This window comes from Ambystoma mexicanum, chromosome 1p (assembly GCF_040938575.1).
Source record: "Ambystoma mexicanum isolate Mex_15411 chromosome 1p, UKY_AmexF1_1, whole genome shotgun sequence".
NCBI classification, from domain to species: domain Eukaryota; kingdom Metazoa; phylum Chordata; class Amphibia; order Caudata; family Ambystomatidae; genus Ambystoma; species Ambystoma mexicanum.
In genome coordinates this window covers 229,650,626-229,673,991 of record NC_090921.1, presented here as the reverse complement: position 1 = coordinate 229,673,991, position 23,366 = coordinate 229,650,626, and the positions used below count along the sequence as shown (strand labels likewise).

Here is a 23,366-nt window from a genome sequence, read left to right as displayed (position 1 = left end):
GACCTTCTGTGGGGAGCCGACGAAGGCAATCTGATGAGGGGGGCTCCATTTTGGCTGCCCTGGCTGGAGGTGACGATCATGACGGACGCATCCCTCACGGGATGGGGAGCTCATGCCAACGAGTTGACAGTCAGCGGTCGTTGGTCTCCGTCGGAGTCCAGACTCCATATCAATCTGTTGGAGCTGAGGGCCGTCAGGCTAGCCCTGAAGGCTTTTCTGCCGACTGTGCGAGGAAAGAATGTCCTGATCCTGACGGACAACACAGTGGCCATGCACTACCTCAACAAAAAGGGGGGGGCAGGGTCACTTCCTCTGTGCAGGGAGGCGATGCAACTCTGGTTCTGGGCAATCCAGCAGGAAGGTTTGATTTCGGCAGTTCATCTGGCAGGAGACGAAAACGAGACGGTGGACGCTCTGAGCAGGCAGAGCGCGATCTCTCACGAGTGGGAGTTGGCTCAGGAGATTCTCCTGGAGATCTTCGCCTTTTGGGGAACCCCTCAGGTGGATCTCTTTGCCTCCAGTGTCAACTGGAAGTGCGAGAGGTTCTGCTCGCGGGAATTTCCTCCACAAGGAGCCTTAGGAGACACGTTTGTGGTGGAGTGGTCATTCCCACTGCTGTACGCGTTTCCTCCAGTCCCCGTCATCCCGCAAGTACTGCAGAGGTTACGGAGGTTCGGTTCCCAGATGATCCTCATTACTCCGGCGTGGGCCCGGAGGACGTGGTACCCGGACCTTCTCGACTTGTCCATCTGCCCTCCACGTAGTCTTCCCTACTGAGACGATCTGCTCTCACGGGAGGGGGGTCAGGTTCTCCATCCAGAGGTCAGGTCCCTCAACCTTCATGCTTGGTTTCTGAAAGGTTGAGGTATAAGGATTGGGACCTCCCTGAAGACGTGATGGAGGTGTTGCTTTCAGCCAGAAGGCCCGCAACAAAGTCCCTGTACGGTTGCCATTGGAGAAAGTTCTACGACTGGTGCAGGGTTAAGAATGTGGATCCTTTTGCATGTGAAATTCCCATGGTTCTGTCTTTTTTGCTTTCTTTGGCCCACAGGGGCCTTCAAGTGGGTACCATTAAAGGTTACCTGGCGGCGCTATCCATATTTAAGCGCTCGTCTGAAGAGTGTTCCTATTTTAAAATTCCTTTAATTTCTCAGTTTGTGAAAGGGCTCACTAATGTCTTCCCTCTGTCACTTTTCCATGTGCCCGGTTGAGATTTGAACCTTGTTCTCAAGCTTCTGATGGGTGCTCCGTTTGAGCCTTTGCCTTCATGCCCTTTGAGACTGTTGACTCTTAAAACTGTATTTTTAGTTGCGGTCACTTCCGCTCGCAGAGTGAGTGAGTTACAGGCACTTTCAGTTAAGCCACCCTTCACTGTGTTTCATAAGGACAGGGTTGTCCTTAGAGTTCGTCCTTCTTTTCTTCCGAAGGTGGTGTCGGAATTTCATTTAGGCCAGAAGGTTGTTCTTCCAGCATTTTATCCTCCTCCACATCCTGGTAAGCAAGAGGAGAGGCTCCATAGGCTTGATCCTAGGAGAGTGTTAAGCTTTTATATTTCACGCATTTCCCGGGTCAGAGTGGACGATCAGCTCTTCATTGGTTACGCTGGAAAGCGTTTGGGACAAGGTGTGACGAAACAGACTTTGTCTCGCTGGATTATTTTGGCTATCTCTGAGTGTTACCGCTTGGCGGGTAAGGACCCACCATTCGGTTTAAGGGCCCATTCTACCAGGGGTATGGCTGCCTCTACTGCCCTGCAGAGGGGTCTTCCTATTCGTAACATCTGTGATGCAGCCACCTGGGCTTCGGTCCATACTTTTGTACGTCACTATTCCCTCGATTCCATCCGGGGGCAGGATCTGGCCTTTGGCAAGGCGGTCCTTTACTCCGCAATTTGTTTGGGCATTCTAAATTATTTTCCCAACTCCTTGCATTGGTACTGCTTTGGGAGTCTGTCATAGATATGGAATATGTCGGAGGACCCAATCCCCTCGAAGAACAAGTTACTCTCTTACCTGGTAACGTTCTTTCGATGGGATGGTCCGACGACGTATTCCATATCGCTCCCTCCCTACCTTACCCGCTACAGAATATCTTATGCGATTGCAGCTTACGTTTCCGCAAGGCTTTGTGTGTCAGACTGGCAGAAGACAGGTGGCACACCTTCTGGGAAAAAACTACAACTGAGGCTACGGGCGTCGTGCGTCCTACTTATAAAATCCAGTGACGTCGGCCGTCGGAGAAGGTCCTCGAGGGTGGTGTATCGACGCAGGACGCAGACGCCGAAAGATTTTCCGAAGCAGCACAGCTGTGGTGATTACTGTCATAGATATGGAATACGTCGTCGGACCATCCCATCGAAAGAACGTTACCAGGTAAGAGAGTAACTTGTTCTTTTCAACATGCCCTGACCTTTTTAATGATCTATTTCTTACATTAGAGGTGGACTGACTGTTCAGTGTCTTTTATTGGGCAGTGGGGCTAGGGCAGATCCAAAAGCAAAGTATGCCCATTTCAAAGGCAAGCACACGGTTGATTGCAACAGCGTTCGCAGTGAAAGACAAACTGTTACTCAGCACACATAAGATTTGGAGTTGAACAGCTTCATTTAAACTGCTGGACAGATTGGACAAATTCCTATGGGGGAACAAAAGCGCAGAACAATGGAAAAGGATGGCCCACTCACAGTGCTTCATAAACTGTGCACAGGTGGGAAAGGAAACATATTTTCAGACTTTTAGAGCAGTTCTGGCCCCAGCCCTTTTAATGCACCTCAATTTCACCCTCATTCGTTAACCTCAACTCCTGGGTTTGACATTCGGGGCATAGGTTGGAGGAGCTCTACAGGAATGTGACAAATCTGTGGATACCGTCCCCTTTTCACAAGGGGGAGTCCCTTTTCATGAGAACTCAGTCCCTTCTAAAAGTATTGGGCTGAGGAAGAATAGGCAAGACCAAAGTGAAGATCCCTTTACCATCACTGTGACGATGAAAATCCTCAATGACTCACAAGGGAGTGAAAAGATCAGAACTGTGACGAGGAGAAGTGTGGAGGAATGAGGATCACCTGCAAGAACCACATTCGGCAGCCTAATGTTTTCCTATTGGCCAGAGCCAGTATAACAGGGAAGACAGACTCAGGAAGTGTGAAGCAGAAGAGGAAGCTGTGGACCAAAGGCTTTGTCAGAAGGAGGGGTAATCTTTGCCCACCAGACGTGACGGTTGGCAGGGGCAGAAGGGTGAAGCGGGTACCCTGACCAAGCTAGACAGGGGAAGAAGGGACGCCTAGGGAAGCAAAGTACTCTTCGCGAGCCCCCCAAGAAAGAAAGCAATGAATATTACCATCATCGGTCAAATTCCTCGTAAAAGTATTTGGCACACTAGTGAACCAGGTTTGCCACGCTGTCACGACAGAACCTTACAGGTTTGAGACCCGTATCCCAAAGGTTTAAAAGCAAGGTGAAACAAGGCAGGAGAAGATGAGACCAGGGGAAGGAACGCGTCCTCCCTCGCGTTATGAAAAGTAATCGAGAAGATGGGGAAACACCCTCTCTGGTATTCAGAACTGCTTGAGAGAAGTCAAGAGAAGGAAGGCACTCTCTTGACATTGTAAGGAGCCTAAAGAAAGCCAGGAGAAGAGAGATATTTCCCCTGGAGTTTGTAACCCCAGTGAGAAGCCTGAGTGAGACCAAGAGAAGGGAGCCATTCTCTGGGCGTCACCATTTTGAGTTGGAACTTAGCCTTCCTTTTGAACTAGACAACTTTGTTACTGTGGAACTTTGGTTGTTTTGCACTCCTTTGAAACTTTTGTTTTAGTACATGTTGGAACTTTGTTTTTCCCCAAATTAGAACCCTGATGGGATCTCTAATTCACTCTTCTTGATCAAGAAGACCCACATTCTTTATAGTTTAGTTGACAAGGTAGGGTACGGAAATAGGATTTGTATAGTGGACTATATACTTTTTACGGGCATTCTGACAGAGTCCTTAGTATTTGCTTTGCGGCAGGGAACACCTCTTAGTAATAGAGCTAGGCAGGTGTTTTCCCTTGTTTTCTTTGGGATTAAACGTTATGTCAACAAACATACCAGTCCTGTTTCTTTCTCCTACCTCTGCACCTTCACAGGACCTATTGGAGATGTATACAACAAAAGAGGAGGTGTCAGGATAGTGGTCTAACAAAAGTGCATAGTTCTAAGGTCTATACTAAAGTGCGGACCTATGGTCCAAGTCTGGTTCCCTATCCTAAATGGCAGGAGCCCAAGGTTGCCAGACCCCTTGGGCTTTCTTCAGTTCACTCAGTCTCATGTTATTTAAATCCCCCCAGTACGTGACTTTTTTTGCCTTGATGTCTCAGGTTGCCAGTTTGGTTGTCCTTGGGTCTGGGTTCATCCTGCTGAGCTGCGTAGACATAGACACAGCACACAACTACCAGCCAGAACTTGAGTATCCTTGGGGGCTGCTCCAACCTGATCACCTGCACCATTCTCTCCCCTGCTGCCTGGGGGCTTTTCAGACTCGAGTTATTCTCCACACCAGCCACGGATTGCTCTTCTGGACAGGAGCTCACTGCAGCCTCTTGTTTCTCCTTTGCAGACGAGCGCCCGCAACAGCCGCAGGGTGTTCACCTTCACAGATTCTGGGTTCACCTTAGGGTCTGGGTATTGGCATCCATCAGGCTGAAAGTCCTGAAAGTCTCCTCACTTCTCGTGGTCTTTACCTCCCAACAAGGTCTTGCCTATACTCACTATCTGGCTTTGAGCAAGGGTCACACACCGGGCTACACTACTCTGTAATCTCCTCCTATCTCTCCCTCCAACCTCCTTCTCCTTCACAGCAAAAACGTCAACACTCCGAAATGCTGTCCTAACGCCCTCACTATTGCATCCACCAGCTTAATTGGCCCAATAATGTGTGTGACTGGCTGGCCCCTTCACGCTTGTCTCATGGCGTTGTGATTGTGCAGTCCTTCAAGATCCCACCTCCATTTCCTGTGGTTCCCCTTTTCAGTTTATCTCCATGTGTTGCTCCTATCCCGATTTCTGGTGTTCACCAATGGGTTGACAGTTTGGCATTCTGCAGGCTGAGGGCTGAGCCACCCAACAGTGACATGTAGTTTGCTTTAAAGAATAACCCCAAATGTGCAAATAGCTGAAATTCATTCCGTATCAATTTTTCTCATGCATTCATTTTTTGGTATGGTGGAAACCGTATTGGATTTTGAAAGGGGTCAACAAAACTGTAATTGACAAATCTTTTAATGTTTTCATCCATTGGGAAAGATGCTACTCCATAACGTCAATAATAATAATACTTGCCTATCATTTTCAATATATCGTCTGCATTTTTTTCCTTTCTGTTTGTAGGCCAAATAAGCCACTATTCTAGACAAAAAGGCTGTTGTGCACTCCAGGCTGGTCCAGTCCTCGGCTCTTGCACCATGCCTTGCCTATGGGACGATGGATTAACATGTATAATTATACCTAAAATCAAGGCTCTGCAGCCTCAACCGGATCAGTGCAAGTAGCCAACATTGGTTAGACTATTAAAAGGGTACTTTAACTTAACCGTCTTTTATTTGTGTGTGTGCATCTTCTTGTTGTGCAAGTTCCCTGGTCTAATCTTCATTGTTAGGAATGACTGGTCAGTTGTTGCACCTATCCCCAGCATGCATGTATGGAAATGAGGAGCGCTGTCGTCTACTCACGCAGCAGCATTTTCTGCACATTGGATTTCTCATACCTGTTTGAATTGTGAGAAAGACCCTAAAGCCTTTCTCATGTTGCATTGGGGACCCAACAGGACCAGGATACCTGGTTCAAGGGGATCCAGCTGGGCCCCATTGTCCTCGTTCTCCATTTAACTCTTGTTAATTAGAGGCCAGGAATACATTGGACTCTTTGGTGAGTACTTATGATGTGGGCCCCACCACTGCCTGTGCATGACAGTCTGCATGTGTTCTTCTATCGAAGGGTAATCGCATGTTATTACGCAATCGCCCCATGGTGAAATGTTTGTATATAATGTTGCCTTTTCTTATATCTTTCCTATCCCTCTTCCAGGCACTATTTCGACCCCTGCATCCCTCCTATTCCAGGAGTTGAGAACTTCCAAGGTGAGTAGCGCAGTTGTTCAGCCTGTAAGAGTCTCTGCAGGTTGAGCTGTCTCATCACCCTTCCTGATGTGTCCAGCGTTCTAGGGAGAGCACTCCTGAGCCTTCAGCAGTTCATTAGGCTGAAGCCAAACTCATAACCTAATTCTTCATCTTCAGGCACTGATGTCTTGCCAGATACTGGGCAGATCCAGGCAACGGCCACATAATAACTACTATCGGTAGGAACATTAAATGTCTCTAAAACGCAAACCCACTGACCGCCAAAACATTGACCAGTGGCGTAACACAAATGCCCACACTTACTGCAGAAAGGCCCCACATTTGTGTGGTGTCAGGACCCCCTCGAGCATGCAAAGGCAGACCTTGTACCAATCTGGAGGCCATTTAAGAGTGGAGTCTCCTGCACTGCACAGGTGTCTATCAGGACCGCGAGGTTGACGCAGAACGCAAGGATCCAACACTATATAGGATGATTTCCATGGTGCTGAAGTCACTGGTTCATTGCCCATGGAAGAAGGGTGGGGAACTCTGGGAGCCGCGGGATGCCACCTGCTCCAGTATGTAACATCTGCCATGGTGTACAGAGAAGGCCTCAGCGCTACCCGGAATTTACTTGAGTCCTTTGAGGACACAGTCATTATCTCACATAGTGAAATCTCTGCAGGGCTATTCATGGGGAAAAATACTTAATGGTTAGGGATGGGCCAAGCCTTCTGTCACCAGGGAAACAACAGGGAAAAATAAGAGAGAATATCGACCCCAGGATCAGAGCTGTACACGTTAACAAGTGACTCTCCACATCGCTTGGAGCCCAATCACAGTTTCAGAAACTATATGTCGGGCAGCAGAATCCTAGACTGGGAATGAGTCTGGTTCATGCCAAGAGAGAGACCCGAAAATGGAGGAAGCTGGAGCTTCAAGCCTGCGAGTCACCATGTCAAAACTGCCCATTTCCAACCTGGCTGGCAGGGTATTTGCAACTTTGTGGCACAAGCAATACCCCCATCCTGATTAGTGAAGAATGAGCAACACCTGCAGGGAACAACTAACAATGGCCACTCGTAGGGCGACAAGGGGCAACTATTATGCGAGAGCCAATCACGCTACACATTGCTAATAGGGAAACCGACCTAACGAATCAGAACCTTAATTCTTCCAATCACTCTTTTGACACTAATATCAAAAGTAGCACAAATCTCCTGACGAGGTGGGTTATAGAGCAGTGTTCTGAGAGAAAGTGGTGCTAGGAGAACCAGTGCTAGAAAGAGAGGGAAGCAGGAGAGCACAGAAGCAAGAGAGCAGAACTAGTATTGACTATCCCGGAAGGGCCACATGGGAAGAGAATACAAAAAAGTAGAAGAGCCAGGAGCGCAGAACCTAGGTTGGTCAAGATGAAGGGGCCAACCAGAGGCATGGACTGAGAAGTGGAGTTGGCGAAACCAACGGAGCCAGAGCTTAGGAGGAACCAGGTTGCGAGAACAGGCTAGGTGGAAAGCCTGGCTGAGAACCTAGGTTCATACAGTTTACAGTGGCTGGGGCCACCCGCTATATCCCTGAAGAAGTGAGAGTTAATCCAGCTAGGGCCGTGGTCCAGATCCTGGTGGGTGTATCTAGGCCACCAGGGCAAATACATTGGCTTTCCAAATCTTTAGACCCCGCTGGGAGTTGCGAGGTGACCAGCTCAAATAAACAAGCTCTGCTAACATTTGCAGACACAGGTATGGGGGAGAAAATGTCTTAGGGGAAAAAATACCTGCCAGTATCTGCAGCAAAACCTCTAGGGCAAGAGGAGTCACAATGTAGCAATGGTTGAGGTGGCCATCTCGTCCTCTCATACAGGTGAAATAAAGGCCCCAAACCACGATAAGGATAATGTACTTGTGAAAGAAGTGTGCTGGAACGCTGTAAAAACTGTCACTTTGAGTGACTTGCAGAACTCTTTCATGACTGTATGTCCAGGAGTTTATTTTGAAACTAGACTTCGCACCTCCAGTATTTTTATACTAGATCCCAATAAAACTTGAATTTAACCCATCTTCCTTCTTTTATGTTTTCTTCAAATTGTTTTTATTGCAATTTTATAAAGAACAGGTCAAACACAGGGACTGAACCTCAGTCCTAAACTCTTCCCCCTCCCTTCCACCCCTCCCCTCCCACCGGATTGCAGTTATTGTCTCTGTTGCGACTTCAAGTTCTCTAGAGTTTTAGTTTATTTAAACAGGTCCAAGATACAGAGTTTGTGGGGGCACCATTGTAGCATATAGTCACTCTGTACATGTTCTAGTGCGGTTCCCCAGACAGTGCTACATTTTTGGGTTTCTCCCTGGATGTTGTACGTAATTCTTTCCATGGCGATATGGGACCATAGTCTTCTGAGCCAATCCAGGTTGGTCGGTGGAAATTGTTGTTTCCATTTTTGTGCAATTTCTAGCCAGGCCGCTGTTAGGAGTCCCATGAAGTTCTTTTTTTGGGAAATCGTCATTGTCTTGTCTCTAGGGTTCCACAGTCCACACATCCATACCTCTTCTTGCAGGTTTTCGGTCCCGTTGAACATGGCTTGCATGTGGGTTTTTACGATTGACCAGAATTGTAATAGCTTTGGGCAATCCCACCAAAAGTGTCTCCAGTTCCCTGCAGAGGTGCAACCCCTCCAGCATTTGTTTTGGGTGGAAGGATACATTTTATGTAGTCTTTCGGGGGTGTAATGCCATTGGATCATGATTTTTATCCATGCTTCCCTCACCTGGATGGCTTTAGACCATTTTGGGATAATGTACCATATGTAGTCCCATTGTTCTTTTGTTATCGCTTTCTCCAGCGTGGTCTCCCATCGTTTCATATATTGCCACTTGATATTTTCTGTTGGTGTATTGATAAATCTGTATGTGGCCGATACACATTTATTGGTTCCAGTGTTAGTGAATATGTATTTTTCAAATGGGGTTGGGTTTCTGCTTACTGCTTGTTTTATCCATGGGGAGGAAAGCCAATGGCAGAGTTGGTCGTATTTGAATTTGTCCTTTTGCGACAGCCCCAGTAGGTCTCTGCATTCTGTGAATGATCTAATTTGTTGCCCAATGAACATGTCTCCGACTTTTGTGCAGTCTGCATCCTCCCATTTCTGATAGGCTCCCTTCTCCATGCCTGGTTGGAATTCCGGGTTGCCTAGTATCAGAATAAAGGGGGCTGGGTCGATTGTCAGAATTTCATTTCGGGTTGATTTGTTCTATATGTCTAGTGGAGTACTCATCACTTCACTAATGCGTGCATTCTGGTGCCTATGCTCTGGGTTAGTCCATAGTAGTTTGCGAAGTTGGTTCCTGGCCACCGCTCTGTCTTGCGCCTCCCATATCTTTTGGGAGTTGTCGGGGATCCATTCTTTGAGGACCCACAGTTGGGCCGCTTCATAGTATCTTCTGAAATGTGGAAGTGCCACCCCCCTCATTCTCTTGGCGCTGTAAGTGTCTGGTTCGATAGTCTCAGAGTTTTTTTCTGCCATATATACCTCGATGTTGCCTTTGTGAGGGGGGAATTGGGGGGAATTCAGATTGGGAGCGCCTGGAAAGTGTACAACAGTCTAGGTAGGACTGTCATCTTAATCACGGTCATTCGACCCCACCATGAAATTGAGAGTGGATTCTACTTTGCCAGATCTCCTTTGGTCTTTTCTAGTAGCTACGGGAGGTTTTCTGCATAGAGGTTTGTAATTTTGTTTGTGAGGTTTACTCCCAGGTATTTGATCCCTTTCTCTGCTGTTTTTAATTGTAGCTCCGCTGCTAGGTTTTGGATTTCTTCCTTGTTGCCTGCTAAGGTTAAGATTTCTGATTTATGTCTGTTCATTTTTAGTCCAGATATGGAGCCATAGATCTCTATTTCCCTCATCAGAGTCGGAAGGGATTCCTTTGGGTTCGACAGAGCCAGCAGCATGTCATCCGCATATGCCATTGATTTGTGTGTTATTCCTCCCATGTCGATCCCTTGTATTTCTGGGGTTTCTCTGATCCTCTGCAGAAGTTGTTCCAGGAAGATAGCGTAAAGCAGTGGGGAGAGCGGGCACCCCTGTTTGGTGCCTCTTTGAATTTTGAATGAGTCTGTGAGTACCCCATTTATCGCTATCCGAGCTGATGGATTGTTGTAGTTGGCTCGTATCTTTTTTATATATTCCTTTCCCATTCCCATTTTCTCTAGAATGCCAAATAGCACAGACCATTCCACTCGGTCGAACGCTTTTTCTGCGTCAAGCGCTAGAAGAATGGCTGCTGTTTTGTATGTCCTGTCTTTTCTATCAATTGTGTGATTCGTCTGATGTTGTCATGGCTCATTCTGTTGGGGATAAAGCCCGCCTTGTCCTGGTGGATTCATTTGGGAAGCACCTTCGACAGTCTTTTGGCCAAGATTTTGGTATATAACTTTGCATCTAGGTTTATTAATGCAATGGGGCGGTAAGAGCTTGGGGTTTCCGGATTTTTCCCTTTTTTGTGGAAGACTAGGATCTTTGCTTCATTCATGGAAGGGGTGATGTCCGTGCGGTCTTTGAAGGTATTGACTAATTCTGTTAGGCACGGGGTCAGTTCTCTTATGTATGTTTTATAAAATTGTGCTGTGAACCCGTCCGAACCCGGTGCTTTATTTTTTGGTAGTTCCCTTATCGCTACCTCCACTTCTTCTGTGATGGGCTTGTCTAGTCTCTTTCTCCTCTTGCGTCACAGTCTGCAGTGTCTCGTTTTCCAGGTATGTTGTCTGGTCTTCTTCTCTTAGATTCTCTGTGGCATATAGCTTTTGGTAGTATTGTTGAAAGATCTTCCACATCTCGGTTGTTAAAGTGCATCTTTGGCCGTGCTCGTCTGTTATTGATTGGGCTTGTCATTTGCCCCGTAGTTGTCTGGCTAATAATTTGTCTGCTTTATTCGACTTCATGTAGTACCATTACTTCAGGTGTAGGAGGTGTCTTTTGGCTTGCTTAGTGCGGAGGGCCTCCGATTGGCCCTGGATGTGTCTATATGCTCTTTTCACTTTTGAGGAGTTATTGTGCGCCATTTCTTGTCTCAGTTCTGTGCTCTTTGCTTCTAGTTCCGCCTCCCACTTGTTTATTCATTTGTTTTTTTGTGCTGTGATCGCTATGATGTGTCCGCGTATCACCGCCTTGTATGCCTCCCATAGGGTCGACTTGGATATGTCCTGAGTATTGTTCTCTTTGAAGTATTCATCGGTTCGCTCTCTGATGGCCTCTCTCGTGACTGAGTCCTGTGATTTCCCCCGGAAGTGTCCATCTCCATAGGCGTGTTTGTTTACGTATGGTGGGGAGGCTGATTCACAGGGGGGCATGGTCCGATAGGGAGATGTCGCTCACCTCTGCCTCACGGATCTTCCCCAGTAAACTTGAGGCCATCCAGATTAAATCGATCCTGGCACTTGTACCGTGTACATTCGAGAAGTGGGTGTACCCTGGATTCGAACCTCTAAGTTTCCTCTATGTGTCTTCTAGAGCCAATTTTGTCATCGCTTTTTGGAGGGCTTTTGAGGGTGTGCCCTGCCCCGAGTGTCTTGGGTTTGATCTATCTGTGCATGTGTCCCATGCTAAGTCGAAGTCTCCTGTTAGGACGATCTCTGCCTTCGCAAAGGATTCCAATTTGTCTATGCTATCCCTTACGAATCCATCTTGGCCCACATTGGGGGCGTATAATGTTGCAATTGTCAAAGGGAGGTCTTCGATTCGTACATTCGCAAACAGGTATCTGCCGTGTGTGTCCGATAGTGTTTCTTGAAGTTTGTACGTTTAGGGTGTTGGCGAATGCTATTAGTACCCCTCACTTCTTTTCTGAGTCATTTGCTTGGAGGATATGAGTGTATCATTTCATTCAGGTTTTCCCTTTGTCTAGTTTTTTGATGTGTGTCTCCTGCAGTGTCAGGATGTCGAATCTCTCTTTGTGTAGATAGTATTCCACCTTTTTCCTTTTGACGGGGAGTTTTGCCCACGTATGTTATAAGTAAGGATTTTTAGGCCCATTTTTGTGCGAATTCTCTAGTCTTGTATGTCCCGCCGGAGTCTTTTTGGTGTACTCCTTCTGCATTCCGGTGTGACACCCCTCCCCCCGTCCCAACTTCCCCATTAACAATTCCCTTAACTTCTCCCCTGCCCCCATAACAACCCTGAGGAGGGCTCTGGGCCATCTGATCGCTCGGGCGTGTTGCCGCTCGCGCCATGCCCTCTCACTCGGGTAATCTGGTCGTGGGGGCTCCTAAACCCCACTTATGATACTCGCTGTGGTTCTGTTCTTCCCGGTTCTGGCCGACCTTGTTGGTTGCCAGCGGTCCCGACCTTTTCTGCCTTGTTCTTGTTGGTTACCTTGGTGGTTCTGAGTGGTTCCTCCTTGGTTCGAAGGGGATGATGGTTTCTTGTGTTCTTGGTTTTTGTTGGGTCGCTGCCCTTTGGGTTCTATAGTTTGCCAGCCTTTCGGGGTTCTTCACCTTCTCGTAGAGTCTCTGGATCACGCGTTCCCTTCCGTGTCCTCCTGCAGATTCATGATTCTCTGGCCTTTTTCGCACTTTGTTATTCGCTGTTGGGTACCCTCTCACGTAAACAGGAGTCTGAATGGGAAGGTCCATTTGTATCGGATTTGTCTTGTAGTGAGTTCTTTTATGATTGGGGCCATTTCTATGCACCTTTGGAGAGTTGATTGGGCCAAGTCTTGGTATAGTTGAACGTTGGCTCCATTCCATTCATTTTTATCTGGTCCAGCGTCCTAGCCTTTCATAGGATTTGCTCCTTCTGTGTGTATGAGGCCATTGCTACTAGTACATCTCTTGGGCGGTTCCCGCGCTCCCCATCCCTTCGCGGGCCCACTCTATGGACTCTTATCTATGAGAATCGCAGACTCTTCTTCTTCATCGATTATGTCTTTGAACACTTGTTGCACTGCGGTTTTTAGGTCTTTATCTCCGACCGATTCCACAATGTTCTTAATTCAAATGTTTGATCTCCAAGACCTGTTTTCTAAGTCTTTGCATTGTATCTCCAGATTGTGTGAGAGTCTGGCCAAGTGCTCTTGTGTTTCTGCGTATTGCTGGGTTTCTTCGTCAAGGTTCTGGAGTGTTCTCTCCAGTATATCGGTTCTCTCTTCTAATTTGCCCCGGTCTAATTTCAGCTCCTGTCCTGTTTGTTTCAGCTAGCTCTTCATGGTCTCGAATTGTGTGTGCATTGAGGCCATAAATTGTTCCTGAAATTCTTTAAACCAGTCTCTCATGTCTTCCTTAGAGGCCATATCCGTTCCTGCTTTTCCTGCGCTTGGGGGGCCTTGTTTTGTCCTTGTGAGCGGGCGCTTTCGATTGGCTTTATGTGTCCATCCCCCAGAGTAGAGCCAGATTCTGGTCCTGCTTCCCTTTTGGTGTTGTTGCATGGGATTGCCTGCTCCTAGACTTTGACATGTGTGCTGTCTTCACTCCACGCGTGTGCCCGGTCGCGTTCTACGTGTTGTCTTTTGCTGGGGGTGTTATCAGTATTTCGAGCTGGGGTTATAGTCTATATGTTCCTTATACCTCCTCTGTTTGCCCACGTTGTTGTCTATCTTGACTGTGGGTTCGTTGGGGGTCTCAGGAGATGTGTGCTGGGTAGAGGGGGTGTCATTTTTGGTGTTGTGTTTTGTTTTGCGGTGGTTTTTTGGCCCTTTCAAGGCCCACGGTCAATATCCCAAGTCTATGGGGAGGTGGATTGTGTGTCTTGTTTGTTGCGGCTGTAGCCCTTTCCTCCCAGGGATCTCCCTCTGGGCTCCACCTCACCTCCTATCCTGTGCGTGCTCCGTCTGTATGCCGCTGTCTCCGCGCCTTTGTAGTCCGGAGGTGGGGGGGGAGGGCTGTACTCTCCGGGTGCCTTTTCTTCTCAGGGGGCTCCGTGGCCTGCTGGGGAAGGCCCCTTCCAGGTCCGGCTCCTCTGTGGCCTCCACTGTTCTCCAGTGTTTCGATGATCCGCACTGCCGAGTCTGTACGGGGGGGGCGCTGCGCTGGTTTGGGCCTCGCCCCGCCTGCTTCCCCTCTTCTCAGTTCTCTACGAGTCGGCGCTGCTCACAACTAGCAGAGGCTGTTCGGCTCTGCTTGTCCTGACGTCTCTCTCTGGGTCACCCGGCACTTCTCTGCTCAGCGCCTAACGAGGTGGGCGCCCACCCCTCTGGGTGTGGGGGGGGGATCTCCTCCTCGCGTCCGCCGGCTGTTCCGCTTCTCTCCTGTCAATGGGCACTTAGATCCGCCTTTGGCCTCAATCTTCGTCTGTGTACGGTGTCCGGATGTGGTGAGCCCCGTGTCTCAGTATTGTACGAGGCCTGGGAGAGGCTGTTCAAGCATGTACGCTCGCCTCTTCTTCTCCTCGCGTATGATCACTTCCACCAGTGACACTGTTATTCCGGGGACCACGGCTGCATTAATTGTCAATCTTAGCTGTGTCGGCCCCAAGCCGGGAGACGGAGCACAGTTCACGCACGTCCACCCTGCTCGACGGCCATCTTGGAATCCAACCCATCTTCCTTCTACTGTTCTACTTTGATATCTCATTTAAATTACGTACCCTTCTTATAGGCCATCCTCCAACCATACCAGAGAACTAGAAATGTGCATACCTGTGTGGAACAAACCATTGCTTGGATAGACGCCCTTCCATTACTCTTCAGGAAAGAAACTTAGCGGGGTATACACTTTCTATACAGTGAGACCCTTTAGGGAGACTGAAAGACGGAGACCGTTTTGGCCCATCATACTTTGGTTTTGCTTTTTTCTACTTTTCTTTCTCTGCCTAAAAGTAAACCTTTTATGATCCTGCCTAAGATTATGTTCTGTTCCTCCTGGTTCATGACTTAAGGTGTCAGTAGTGGGGTGGAGAGTACCTATTGCATAAGGTGTGATTCACAATCACATAACCATACCAAAACGGGCGACTCACCAAACAGGGCTAAACTATGCTTACCAATAGAGGGTTAGGATTTTGCCACTAGGTGAGCCTGTCCCATAAATTCATCCAAGCCACATTAAGGGACTTAACGCACTGGTTGATATGGATCCCTCTACTAGTGACCCATCCTTTAACCTTCTCCCTTCCCCTTCTCGAAATTCATCCCCTGAGTACCATCATATAGATTGCCTCATTACCTCTTCGTTAGAGTTAGCACAGAGGAATCTAAACGATGAAGACCGAAAACCCCATAATATTCCATGTTATTGAAAGGAAAACTAGTCTCCAGAGAATGACACTTCATCCGATATAGTCAAGCAACCTACCAGTGGTAAAGCTGTCACTCACCAAATTCGGAAATGGGACCAGGGAAACACCTTTACATTACCCGACAGTCAATCAGTATAATGTTCTCTAGTCCTAGAGCCAGTGGAAATTGTTGAAATGATTCATTTGACTGCACCCGGGACCCTCAGTCGGTGAAAGGCAAGGCAATATGTCTTGAGAAGGCCTCTGGAAAAAGAATGTGTGTCTCAACAAGTGAATGCAGAGAAGCACATGGGTGCAATTTTATGGGGGACAGGGGTGCTTGCCGTCCCCAACTTTCATGGCACACCATTTCGTCCACGTTCATTTGGCTGGTGCACCTTTTCTTCAGATGTCATGTCCCCCGCAACATTTTCAGAAAAGTTACTCCACTGTAGAAGCATTATCACGAGGTACTCCAGGAGTCAAAATCATAGCCATTAACCCAGTTCACGTATACCAAACCCCCAGTCATCCTATCGTAGACCAAGACCCAAGTGCCATCTTCAGGAACTTTGAGACGATTTTGGAATTAGTGGAACATGCCCAAGGCAGATGAGAGAAATGTGTCGCCACTCTTCTAGTTGCGCAACTACAGGCAGCATATCGGATATTGAGTCATGGCAGTATTCTTACATATGTGAATATCAAACTGAGAATCCTTGTGCATGATACAGTTTTCTGATTATATGTTGCTGCAAATACAATTACACATCTTAAAAAATAACCCTTGTAAGCGGCCTCACTGTATCAAGTACCATCAATAAATGACTGGGTAGTAGAACCAGGGATGGGTCAACCTAATTTGGTTCTTGAGCATTTAAACAGCACTCTCCCTTCATACCATAAAAGGTCATTGAAACACCTTTACAACTCTTCTCTCAAGAACACTAGCAGCCACCCAAGAACCTGTCTGTTCTGGATTACACCAATCGGGACCACTCCACTAAGACGCGGGCAGGGTGTTAAGTGGGAGCTTCCCAGTCAGTGGACTCTGAGTTCCATCTGATATTAGTAGGTATTTCTGTTATCAGGTTCCCCTTTCCACTGATGGCGAGTCACATTGAACGTGCCTGTCTGGATCTACTCACTAAGGAGCTCATGGATACCGGCTACTTGTGGCGCAGTGAGGATCCAGACCAGGACGATGATGATGATGATGATTGGCAGGGTACCCATATGTGTAAGACATAGAGCCACACTATGGAAATACTATTTCATGGGGCGGTACAGTTAGTAACTGCCACTGCATTGGCTTCTTTCAAATCTGAAAGCAAGCACCGTCTGTGCTGACTTTCTGTTTACCCATCAGATTCCTCCCAGTAAGCACTGTGGAAAATTAAGCAAAGTGAAACTACGTTCAATGCTGTAGCATCACGGTGAGAGCCAGTAAGCTTGTGGGTCACTGAAGCCACAGGATTTACCTGTTGAAAGATAGCCAAGCACTGTGGCGGTCCTTCTGCTCTCCCTAGTCAATCCAAAATGCCAGCGATTGCCTGGTCTGGCTTTAAGTACTCTGCGCAGACCGATATCCAAATTGAAGTATTAATCAAGAATGACTATCACCCAAGAGGAGCATTAAAGAAGGTAATGAGTCCTGCATTCAACCAAAGCAATAATAGAAAGTCAATCAACCACGGCATGTCAAGTAAACCCTACAATGGAGAAATCAATCCGGCTTCGGTTTAGAAAACTTGCTGGCTGAGGTTTATAAAAGCAGAGGGATTCAGTCTCTGGGAGAGGAAGACCTTGAGGAAGCAGGTGTACTTTAATCTACTCCCTGAATACACATGGCGACCATTACCTGGGAATGGGTGGCACTCATTTTATTAGCTGCACCGCCGTTGCTCTTGCAAGGCAATGCAATGGCAGAGATTCATCCCACGAATCTGGTGCTGTGTGCTGTTCGGGACATAGGGAAAGATCGGACTTCCAAACCTTCAGACCGACGGAAGGCTTAAAAATGGGGCACTTTCCTGAATCATCTAGAGAAGCACCCACCACTGGCAGCAAGGTGAGAATATAGTCTGCCTGAAAAGGACCCTGAATAGGGGAGGATAGCCTTTATCGTCATGAGTGCTGTGTTGTGAAAAGTCTGAGAGTAACCTAGTTCATGGAGAGACCTGAGGGAAATGTGAGAGAAACTAAGGTTGTACCAACGAGTAGTTTTGGAGCAACCAAGGTCATCCAGAAGCGTGATGGAAACGTGAGAGATACCAAGATTGTGGAGAATCCAGATTGTGGAAAGACCCGAGAGAAATCTGAGAGACACCCAAGATAATCCCATGTCATGGAGAGACCTGAGATAGACCTGAGAGAAACTCAGGGGATGGAAAGACCCGAGAAGGACTTGACAGAGACCTGAGAGAAACCTGAAAGAATCCAAAGTCTGGGAGAAACATGAGTGAAATCTGAGAGCCATAGTTGTCGAGGGACCAGAGAAGATTGATTTATTAAAAGTACCAAAAGCAGATTCAAGATGGCCATCAGTAGGGTGAGGACGTGCTGATCACAGCGCGCCCTGACCCTCTCAATGAACCTTTCATAGCTCTCAACCATTTGTGTCGCAAAGCGGGTGAAAACACCCGATTTAATTTTTGGCGGGTGAGAGGCTCATTGAAACAAATGGGCGTGCAGGAGGCTTGGCAGGTGAGTCAGCTGTTTACAAGGCGGGTGACACCCGCCAAAAGCGTGTGAGTTGAGAGCTATGACCTTTTCAAAAAGCAGGATTGATCCCCCCCCCACCCTCTCCTGTTGAACGCAGCCCCACAGGTGTTGGTCAGTCGCAGGTGCACAAATAAGGTGACAGGGACAGGCCGCGGCTCAGCTGAGGTAACCCCTCTGCCTCCCCCTCCCATCCCGGGCAGCCGGCTGAGTGAAGCAGCGACCTTGTGCAGATGCCGGCTGTGCAGAGCTTCGGCCCGTGGTATGACGTTCGCCGGGGCGGAATCCAACCCCTCCCCCTCACTCCCTCAACCAGCAGCGCATCGCCCAGCGGTGTGGTGGCTGAGGAGCACTGTGAGAGGCACTGAGCCCGGAGTGCCTGGAAAAGCCCCTCCTGTCAGTATTGCGCGCCTGTCAGCGGATGCCGACATATAGTGGACCCACGATGAGGAGGGGATAATAGAGTGGAGAAAGACCGTCCCGGAGCAGCAGAGGGCTGAGTGGGGGGGCAGGATGTGAGTGACCCCCTGTGAATTTGACAGGGTGCACCAACGGAGGTGCAAATGGTCCAGACCTTGAGGCTCCGGCTGACACGTCGCAGCTCCCGCGGGCGAGCAGCTGCTGGTGTATGCAGGCCTGCGTTACCTTCCTTAAAAGAGGAAGAGGGCTCCCAGCCGCTGGTGCAGCCCAGGACTCAGGACAGTCGGTGGTGGATTGCAGCCACCTCCATTATTTCCAGACAAAGCAGATAAGTTGTGGGGGGATTTTATCACCAACTGGGACATTGGTGTAGGCCTGAGAGTGACGGCGCCTCACTACAGAGGGGGCTGTGGTGGACTGAATTTGAGGGGGCAGCAGAGGGACCCCAAGGCTGGCAGTGAGAGAGCTGGGACCTCCCTACCAGGGCCTTAATAACACAAAGTGTGGGGCAATACCACAAGCAATGGGGAGCTGTGCCCAAAGCCGCTTGCTGGGCACCTGCCAGCCTTCAGGGGTGCAGGTAGAAGGGAAAGGAGTCAGTCCGGCCACAGTGGGACAACAGACAAATGCAAGGACTGTGTGGCGGTGGATGAAGGAGGGCATTAACCCCTCTGGGATCCATGCCTAAAGCAAAGGAGGAGACTCTGGCACGCACAACGACTACCCCGCAGTGGATGGAGAGTTTCCACAGCAAGTGCTGGCAGCTGGACAAGCCTACGACTCTGAAACGACTGAAGGAGGCATCGTCCGTGAATGGTATCCAGTTTGGGGGAGGACAATAAGATCATGACCTTCGCAGATGATATGCTGCTGGCCCTATCAGACCCGGCCAGATCGAAACATTTGGCAGGGTGTCCAGTTTGAAAATTAACATGCATGACTCGGGACATGCTGGAAGAGGCATGGGGGTGTTCTCCATTTCACTGGGCAAATGAGGAAATGAAATATATGGGGGTTGATATCATGAACTTGTTAGAGCCACTATACAGAGTGAGCTACCCCTGATTGCCCTGCTGCTTAAATACGGATCTCGGAAATTGGAATCTCCTTCACATCTCCTGGATGAGCCGGATGGCCTCAGTTGGGATGGTGACCCTCACACGGTTCCTACATTTTTGTCAGGCCTTTCCGTTTTCCCTTCCTCTGAGTTTGTTTTGTGTGCTGAATAAACTCCACTCTGAATTCCTTTGGAAGAACAAAAAGCAGACGTTGGCACTGCACCTATTAATGGCTCAGAGAAGCAGGGGAAGATTGGCGGTCCCGCATTTCTAGCAATACTTCCAAGCCGCCCACCTGAGAGTGATCAAGCAGTTGTTTTCGGGGGTGGGGATGACAGGAAACAGTGGGTCCACATGGTTTGCCCAATTGTTGGTGCCCCTCAGGCGTCTCTGATCACTGCACTGCTGGGGAAGGGTTGGGATGCCTTGGTGTGACACATGGGGATTTCATCTATCCGGCCCGTTCACTCCCCTGTTTGGCCACCCACAGTTTACCCAAGGGGTCGAGGGGGCAGCCTTTAGTTGGTGGAGAGATGCAGGGTGCCTCTGGCTCTGGGAATTGATGCATGAGCAGGAGATCAAGTACTTCGAAAAGTGCAAACAATGCATTGGCTTGAAAGAAGGGAAAAGACTCCACTATTACCAGCTGCCCCATTGAGCCTTGCACCCAGTCAATAAGTTAGCAACCAGCAGACAACTGACCATTTTCGAAAAATGCATCACAACCCAATCTGGGGATAGCCACCCGATCTTGGCACTTTACAAAATTATCTCCGAAGGCCCGGGGAAAGATATCTGGCCTTATCTGGCCTTATATGGGTAAATGGGAGGAAAGGTTGTGCCAGACAATAGCCCTAGCGAAGTGGGAACCTCTATGGGGCAACATGCCCAGATTAGCCAGCTCTATTCATATGAAGGAAGTATGGTATAAGGTCCTTCTCCAGTGGCATTACACCCCGGTAAGACTCCAGACGTTGTACCCGGATGTATCGGCAGTATGCTAGAGGGCCTGTAAGAGGAGGGGGGACTGGGCCCACATCTGGTGCTCGTGTCCGGTGCTACAACCTTTCTGGGAACAGGCCCATGACTCAATTAATAAAATACTGAACACTTACCTGCCCCTGGGGATGGAAACTTGCATACTAGGACGCTGGGATAGGTAATCGGTGCCGCAAAGCAGGGCGTAATTCGAAGCTTGTATGGTCCTAGAGTTGGCAGCGATTTTAGCAGGGAGGCCCCACCGACCATGACTGGCAATCTAAGATCTGGAACATTTTGGCGATGGAGTCGGTAACCTACAACATTCTGGGAGACTACTCGAAGTTTAGGGTAGATTGGTGCATGTCACTAATGTATCTCCACAGTGATTATCGCTATCACATGTGCCCCCACAATCTGAAGATTTTGGACATTGATTGCTCCATTGTGGTCTTCTGCTCTATCGATAGGCGATTACCAATTGAGTGCTGGGGGTACAGTTCCTGGGCGGGGGGAGGAGAGAATTCCAGGAAGGCTGAGAGCAGGCGGTTGGGGGGGAGGGGAGTTCATTTGTGTTGTTTGACTGACCAAATGCCAATAAACACACGAAAAAAAGTACCACAGGCCGGGACTGCCTTCATAATTCATGGCAGAACTGCGAGTAAAATCCCAGGAGGGTACTCTCGCCAAACCTTAAGATATGCTTTTGTTTTTAGAATAGGGGTGGACTTTGAAGGAATAGGTTATGAACACTTTTGTTGACCAAAATAGAAGAGCTCTTGAGTTTGGGGTCAGCCTGGAGGCTAAAGGACATATAAAGATCAGATTTGGAATTTTCTGTTGGCCATTGTAGGAAATTTTTGGTTTTCTCTGCAGGATAGTTCAGGGGCAACGTGCTCGCCTTGGAAGCAGGACGACACGGAGCAACACAGGTTCGATCCCCAGGTCTGCGCTTTGAAATCTCTGGGTATTAAGCGCGTTATAAATAACCTATCACATCATATCAGAAAAATGACTCCCGGGAGGGACAATGACTCATAAAAATAGATTAAAGACTTTTGTGTTGAACTATTGGATCTCCCTGAGGTACAGGCATCCCCGATAGAGCTTCCCTTTAAGTTATCCCACTCTTGACACTTTAGTAAAAAGATTTGCCCATTAGTCTGGAATTGTTCCCTAGTACATCTAGGAATGTACCCAACCAAAAGCGGGTTCTTGTACACGCCTAATAAATGAAAGGGTCATTATTTCTCGGTATTGCCACAGCATATCCAGATTACCTTTATGCATGTGGACCAAGAATCCTATGTTAAGGGCGCCTTGATCCAGAGTATTGTGGGAACAACAATACTCATTGATGCTGCAGTACTGCTGGAACTTTCCAAAACGGTGGTCCTAAGGATGGACCTCGGGGGGTTTGGAGGATTGATGAGATCCGTCCGTAGTCAAGCCTAAGATTTCCTTCCCCAAGGAAGGAACTGACCAAGGTTCCCCTGGGTCCTTTCCTCCCGGTTAGGAAAGTGGCCGCCAGAAGATAATCTGGGGATAGTCTGAGATTGACCACATGATTTTCCCCATGAGACTTCAGGGAAGGCAGAACCAAACATCAACGCTGTGCATCGGTCTAATGGATAAAGAAATAACAAAGAGCATAGAGGTGGGAGAGGCAGAAATCCAGGCATGGGGCAATTAGAAGGGGAAGAGTTGTGTTTAAGAGTGCATCCATTTGTTGTTCATGGAGGAAGACTGGGGGACTTTAGATGCCAGCGGGAGCTACTTGCTATATGATGCAACACCTGAAGGCAGCATAAGGGCGATCACGCAGAACTTCTCCAACTCTTCCTTGATTCAGGGACATAGTTTCTAATGCAGTGGAAGGAGCCCAGTACAATTGGGGGGATATACTTCATGGTTGGGGAGAACAAGGCTGCTCCCTCTGTCTCTGACACCAGTCCTCTGGCATCAGCAAGAACACCTTTGGGAAAATAGACTCCAGAACCAGTGGTTTGCATGGCGTGCACTAGCGAATACCTTTTCCCATTGCTCTGTCATGGGTCCAACAGGAACCATCCGCCAGATACCAAAAGCCACACATCTGAACGCTTATGCTTCATGCTGAAATGCGAGCAGAGAGGAGATAACCACACGTGTGCAGGGAAGAAAGCGCTCTGGATCTGAGCTGCCATGCCAAAACTGCACGAAATGGCAGACACCGCTGGGCCAGTCCATCATCTTTTATTTTTGCTTATCCCTTTCTTAATTGCTTTCTGTGTACCAAAATATAAAGCTCAGATCCTATGTAAGGTTGTCAGAGTGTTCTATGCCTGGCTCTTCTGAGGTTGGTTACCTGGTAATCGGATCAATGTGTACACATATAAAGGAAAATCCAGTGCCCCGTCCTGGGAGTGGTTTAGCCTTCCCTAATCTATTTTTGTGTCCCTTTTATTTGGTAAGCTGTCTTTTTGCAACTCTCTTTTTTTGTAGAGAACCAGAATTTTTAACCCAATTTTCAATTGTTGCCTGAGCGGGGACTTTGTACAAAGATACACTCCTTTCTCGAGCCGTGCCCCACCCCCTTTACATGTACGACTGTGTGTACTCAGTTTCTTGTCCGTGTGCGCCCTGGACCTTTTTTGTGTGTGGCCCTGTGCACTTCATACCGGGTATTTGGCAGAACTGTTGTAGGCTGGAAAAGTCCCCTCCCATATTAAACCACCCAACGTGATAGCACAAAGGAAAGGGGCTAATCCTGGGCCCCTGATCGAAATTCTGAAAATCTATTTTGATAGTCCGACATATTTTCTAGAGATAGCAACTGCACTTAATTACCCTGGTCCTGGCAGGTTTTATTTAATTGTTGAGAACACATATTTGCAATGCTTTTATTTTATTG

General features: G+C 48.2%; 1 protein-coding gene across 1 annotated transcript in view; it reads left to right on the top strand.

The window, feature by feature from the left end:
* LOC138568344 (uncharacterized) overlaps positions 1 to 23,366 on the top strand; it is a 167,701-nt gene that overhangs the window by 123,168 nt on the left and 21,167 nt on the right. Inside the window, exon 5 of the mRNA XM_069646437.1 lies at positions 6,060 to 6,112. Within this exon, the coding sequence (XP_069502538.1) occupies positions 6,060 to 6,112 (53 nt within the window). The remainder of the gene's footprint in view (positions 1 to 6,059; positions 6,113 to 23,366) is intronic.